General features: G+C 38.0%; 1 protein-coding gene across 2 annotated transcripts; it reads right to left on the reverse strand.

The window, feature by feature from the left end:
* Positions 1 to 1,507: 1,507 nt before the first annotated feature.
* junba (JunB proto-oncogene, AP-1 transcription factor subunit a) lies at positions 1,508 to 3,059 on the reverse strand. Of its 2 annotated transcripts, XM_087235491.1 has the most exons (2): positions 2,956 to 3,059; positions 1,508 to 2,770 (listed from the first exon to the last, which is right to left on the reverse strand). In XM_087235491.1, exon 2 carries the CDS (start codon positions 2,730 to 2,732, stop codon positions 1,857 to 1,859), a length of 876 nt encoding a protein of 291 aa, XP_087091617.1. In that variant the 5' UTR covers positions 2,733 to 2,770; positions 2,956 to 3,059; the 3' UTR covers positions 1,508 to 1,856.
* Positions 3,060 to 5,837: the final 2,778 nt, after the last annotated feature.

The raw sequence follows: 5,837 nt of genomic DNA on the forward strand, positions 1-5,837 counted from the left end.
GTCCTCATTGATTCAGCTGTAATGAAGCAGGAATCACTTTTCTACATAAACCCAAAACAATTTTAATAAATATTTGGCAAATCTCGTGTTCAGGACTGAGTGAATGTGTACTTGCTTAAACAAGTGATTCGTAAATTCTGTGGTTATTTTACACTGAATTTTAAACCAGCTCAGACATAAATAGTAATTTAGTTAATCTCCTAGAATTGTCTTTATTGCTTAAATCTGTAATTTTGTTTACAACATCCCCGTGTTTTCTTATTATTTAAAGGCCAGGGCTCATTTCTGTGTCCATGAAAAAGGTAAATTCTGCCTTAATAAAATGTTATACTTTTTTTTTTTTTTTTTTAAATATAACAGATATTATAATATAAAGTGTGCCGTGTTATTATCCTGTCATCTCAAGCTTTACCTTATTCATTCACTCATTTTCTTGTCTGTCTTGTCCCTTTGCTTTACCTTATTTAAAAATCTAAATGTTTATAACGTGTATTAGCTTGGTTTCAGACTATGGTGACAAAAATGACCACTACAAAACTAAAAAATATGCTAAAAATGTTAATTATTAACTTCATATGTTGCCAGTAAAAATTCCTGGGTTTAAAATGTTGACTTGGCTCTTTAAAATGAAAGGCTATTTTATAATCTAGAAACTTTTAGATTGATCTTTATTGTGGAATAGGGTACTTTTCCAGATGATTTTGTAAAAGAAAATATAATAGGCAAGATGCCTTCTTTTAAGAAGAGATTTCTAACACTGCATCGCTGCGAAAACATTTGAAGTAGCTAAGTGAACTTTCTACGGCACAATTCAGTGTAGATGTGTGTTTATAGTCTGTGAGGAGGCTCGAAACAACCATTCATTCAACATCTGAAAGGTGTAATTAGCATAATGGACAAATAACCCTCTTTTTGTCACCTAAAATCTAAGTATTTTAGGAATTATTCAAATGAATTTAACATTTTAATAAAGGGTTGGCGTTTTTAATGGCCAGTTCGGCTAATCTACCGCCTGTGTGTTTTCGGGAAATAGCTGATAAAGGAGTCACTGTGGGCACTTCTCGTTTATAAGCCTTGCTCTTATATTTACTGAGATCTGTTTGTCTATTTTTGTGCTTGCGACGGCTCCGTTTTCTGCAAAGTACCTGGAAAATGCCCGTGCTCATATTTTTATCTCTAGTTTTCTTTTCGCTGAAACTGTTTTGGGAAGGTTTGTGCGCGCGGGGAAAATCCCGCGTTGCTAAATTTTCTCTCGTTCACACGCGCTCCATTCATCGAACGTCAGAGTTGAAAGCGCGCGGACTTCCTGACCGGTAGCGTGGGCGGGGGTTCCCGAAATCTACCCTTAGTGACGTACATAGACCAAAACTGCCCATATATGGGCCTTGCGTCAGCAGGAAAAAAAAAGCCAACGTGGGCACGTCTTCGACGTAACTTTAAAGCCGTAGGCTACAGAATAAACTTTGTTTCTGCTCTACGCTTGAAATAAACAACCCAAACAGTAGAATCATTTTCAACATTTTTACTTAAATATAAAAAATAAACAAAAACAAACAAACAGAAAAACAGTTAAAGGTCTGGCTCAACCTGACTCACAATATCAATAACTTACTGGAATGTTTTCAAAGGGCAGCACTTAACAACAAAACCAAAACTGTTCACTTCAAAAGTTTAGTCCATTGTCCGTTCGGCTGAAAGTACCTTATCTTTGGAAAACAACAATAACATTAAAGTTTTCTACAAGAAAACACTTAAGAAATATACAACGCTCGTACTCAGTGCTGCGACAATAACATCATCACAAACAGGATCTGCTCTTCCAGTGTTTCCCAGAGTCCGTAGCATCCCTCTCCCCCCTAAAACGACTTGATCTTCGGCGTCAGCATCAGCTGGCACCCGCTGCTCACATGGGTCATGACCTTCTGCTTAAGCTGAGCTACCTGCTCCCTCAGCAGGGACGCAGTGCTGGACAGTCCGGCGTTATCCGACTTGAGCACTTTCACTTTGTCCTCCAGCCGGGAGATGCGCTCCAGCTTCCGTCGCCGGCACTTGGTGGCCGCCAGTCGGTTCCGGAGCCTCTTGCGCTCCGCTTTGATGCGCTCCTGGTCCTCCATGTCGATGGGCGACATGGGAGGAGAACCATCGCTGCTCTGCAGGTCGGGGACGGTCTGTGGCTCCTCTTTCAGAGTAACGAGCCGCTGCGGATGGAGCGAGTGCTGGAAGTGATGAGGATGCGGCGTGGGCTGGTGGTGATGGTGGTGGTACTGCTGGTGGTGGTGATGGTGAGGCAGGTAGCTGATGGTGGCTGTCGGGTAGTTGGCTGCAGGTGTGAGGTTAGTGTTAGGATTGCAGCTGTTCAGGGTGGTGTACACCGGAGTCTCGGGCGGTAAGGAGGCGCCGAAGACTGACGACGCCACCGAACAACTCGACACCCCGGGGGCTCCGATGGACACGTTCGGCGGGGGCATTTGGTTCATTTTGTGGAGCTCGTCCAGCGCTTTGACGAATCCGTCCGCGAAGCCCTCTTGCTCCTCTGTGATGCTCCGACCGTACAAATACTGCCCCGGCGTGGGTGATGTGATGACGCCGTTACCGTTCTGGATGATGAGTCTCTCTAGCTCCGGAGAGGCGAGTTTCAGCGAGCCCACGTCTCCGGTCGCCGCCGTGTAGAAGTCGCTTTCGGAGCGGAGGGTCTTGAGGTTCCGGTAGGGTTCGGCGAAGCTCACGCTCATGTTCTGCTTTAGGAGCTTGTAGTCGTGCAGGGCAGCGTCTGGATGACCATAAGCAGAAAGAAACGAGTCGTCATAAAACGGTTGCTCCATTTTTGTTGACATGTGAACAGAGATTACGTTGGGACGTACTGAAGCTGACTAAAGTCCGCAAGTTCTCTCCGTTATATTACATCAGGCAAAAGAGAGCAAAAAAAGAAGAAACTTCCAAAATAGTTTACTGTACCAATTCGACAGGTGTTTTCTCTCGACAGCTGACGTCCAAAAAGTGTCTTCCCAGACGGTTATTTACAAACAGCTCTTCTGGCCCGTCGCGCATTCAGTATCATGATAAGTGCGCCTTCATTCTTATATACTCCAAATGCTGAGGGCGTGGCTGAGATAATCGCGGCCGCTGATTGGACGAGAGTTCGTTCCGCTCCTCGAGCTGTCAGATGGGTTGATGACGTTGTTGCCAGTAAGCGCTGAGATTGAAAACAACGCTGGAGGCGAGAGAGCAAAGGGAGACCGAGCGCTGCGCTCCTATTTTTGTTTCCACAGACAAGAAGCAAAAACTGGCCGCAATAGCTCGGCACTTTTAAGAAAAGTTTCCCATGGCCATGAAAACAGAAACACTACTGTGGTCTCTTGAGAAAAACACTACGTTAGAGGATGTCGTGTGAATAATAATAATAAACATTCTTGTCGAAATGGAAACAAAAGGTTCCAACACAATACTGTGATCTCCGTAGATCTGAAGCAGAATATACGAGGAGCTCTTTAATATAAACGAAATTGGAATTTATTTTAAATGTCAAGCTCTAAATATATTCCTTTAATTTAGGTGGAGCATCTAAACTGGCCATTTAAGTAAATACAGGATTGCAGGATTGAGATTGGGGGATTTCAGCCCAAGTTAAATGTGTCTGAGCTACCACATCATCTCGTCAATGATCAAGAGAAGCTCTATTAAAGGGTTAGTTCACCCAAGAGTTACAATTCTGTCATCATTTACTGACTGGATTCAAACCTTTCTTTATATGTTGAACACTGAAGAAGATATTTTGAGGAATGCTGGAAACCCATTGACTTCCATTGTGTTTGTTTTTCTTAACCGTTAGATTTTTTCAGCTTTCTTCAAAATATCTTCTTCATTGTTCAACATAAAAGTTTTGAAGCAAGTAAAAGGTGAGTAAATGATGACAGACATATAATTTGTGGGTGAACTATCCCGTTAATGTGCTTTATTGTTAAACATGCTAGGAAAGGCTATAGTGAGTAATATAAAAATAAAAGTAATTAAGAGAATATCTAATACAGATTCATACAAGGGCTTATCAGCTATTTGAATTGGACTGCTTTTTAAGTACTGAGTCATATAACACATAAAACATGACTAGTAATAATAATAGATCCTTCTCATAGAATTCACTGTAAATAAAAATGTGTTAATGAACAGTTACTGTATTTAGTGATTCACATGTGTGTTTTCTGTTTATTTATAGGTGTGAATTGCATTATGGGATGTTGATATCTGCTCTGTCGACTTTTAATGTTGAAAATTAAACTCTGCAGTTGAACAAAGTGACTTTTATTGACATTTTTGTCAACTTTATCAAATGAAATGAGTGGAGTTAACTCAAAATTCACTGAAAGTTAACTCTACACGTTCTTAACGTTTAGTTATTTCTTAAACCCAATGGTTGAGTTAAACATATTTGGTGCTTTGTTGGGTTATTTTTACCCTTTATTTGGTTATTTAATAATAACTCAACCAGTTGGGTAAATATTTGATGTTTTGTTGGGTTACGTTTAACCTTTATTAGGTTATTATATAATAACTCAACCAGTTTGGTAAATATTTGATGTTTTGTTGAGATATTTTTTAACCTTTATTAGATTATTTAATAATAACTCAACCAGTTTGGTAAATATTTGATGTTTTGTTGAGATATTTTTTAACCTTTATTAGATTATTTAATAATAACTCAACCAGTTTGGTAAATATTTGATGTTTTGTTGAGATATTTTTTAACCTTTATTAGATTATTTAATAATAACTCAACCAGTTTGGTAAATATTTGATGTTTTGTTGAGATATTTTTTAACCTTTATTAGATTATTTAATAATAACTCAATCAGTTGGGTAAATATTTGATGTTTTGTTGGGATATTTTTTAACCTTTATTAGATTATTTAATAATAACTCAATCAGTTGGGTAAATATTTGATGTTTTGTTAAGATATATTTGAACCTTTATTAGATTATTTAATAATAACTCAACTAGTTGGGTTAAAATTTTGAATTTCCACAGTCAACTGATTTAACTGACACAGAAGAGCTGTATTAATATGCGCAAGTAATGTTGTTTTTGCGTTGTGAAGTTTAAGCTGTAACATAATAATATTGTTATTTTTTATCAAATTACTCTCTGTGTCATGTTTTTTATATCAGTTTCACCTGCCATTCTTGCCTTTGGGACCCAGCGGAGAGATTCATTAATTTTCACAGCCATAGTTAGAAAATAAAAGTAGTACTTCAATAGTAATAGCAGAATGGAAAAAATAACATTTAATTAAAATAACCCAATGCTTTGGGTTAAAATAGCCCATAGTTGGGAAGGTGCTATAATAACCTATAGTTGATTTATATGTTGGGGTATTTTTAACCCAACTATTTTAACAGAGAACTCATTTGAAAATAGTTTTGAACTCAGGGTTGAAGGTAATGAGTTAATTAAATACCTCATTAATTCAACTTAAATGGAGTAAAGTGCTCATATTGATTTGTTTTTTAACTCAAATGGTTTGTAGCAATCAGTTTCTTCAAACGGTTTGAGTTGCCTTAACTCATTGAGTTTTGCAGTACTCAGTTGGTTTGAGTTCTCTTCATTTATTGGGTTTTACTGTGATCAAATTGCTTCGTTTACTCAAATGGAGTAAGTTCACAGTACTCATTAGGATTAGTTTTTGAACTCAAGTTTGTTGCAATAGGTTACCTTAAATGGTTTGAGTTACCTTAACTTTTGGGGTTTTACAGTGTAGTTTGAAATAATATAATGAATAAGAAATAATATATTGAGAGAAATAAATCAAAGAAAATGTACTGGCAGTTTATTACGAGGTTTT

Source organism: Danio rerio, chromosome 1, assembly GCF_052040795.2.
Source record: "Danio rerio strain M-AB ecotype USA chromosome 1, GRCz13ab, whole genome shotgun sequence".
NCBI lineage: Eukaryota > Metazoa > Chordata > Actinopteri > Cypriniformes > Danionidae > Danio > Danio rerio.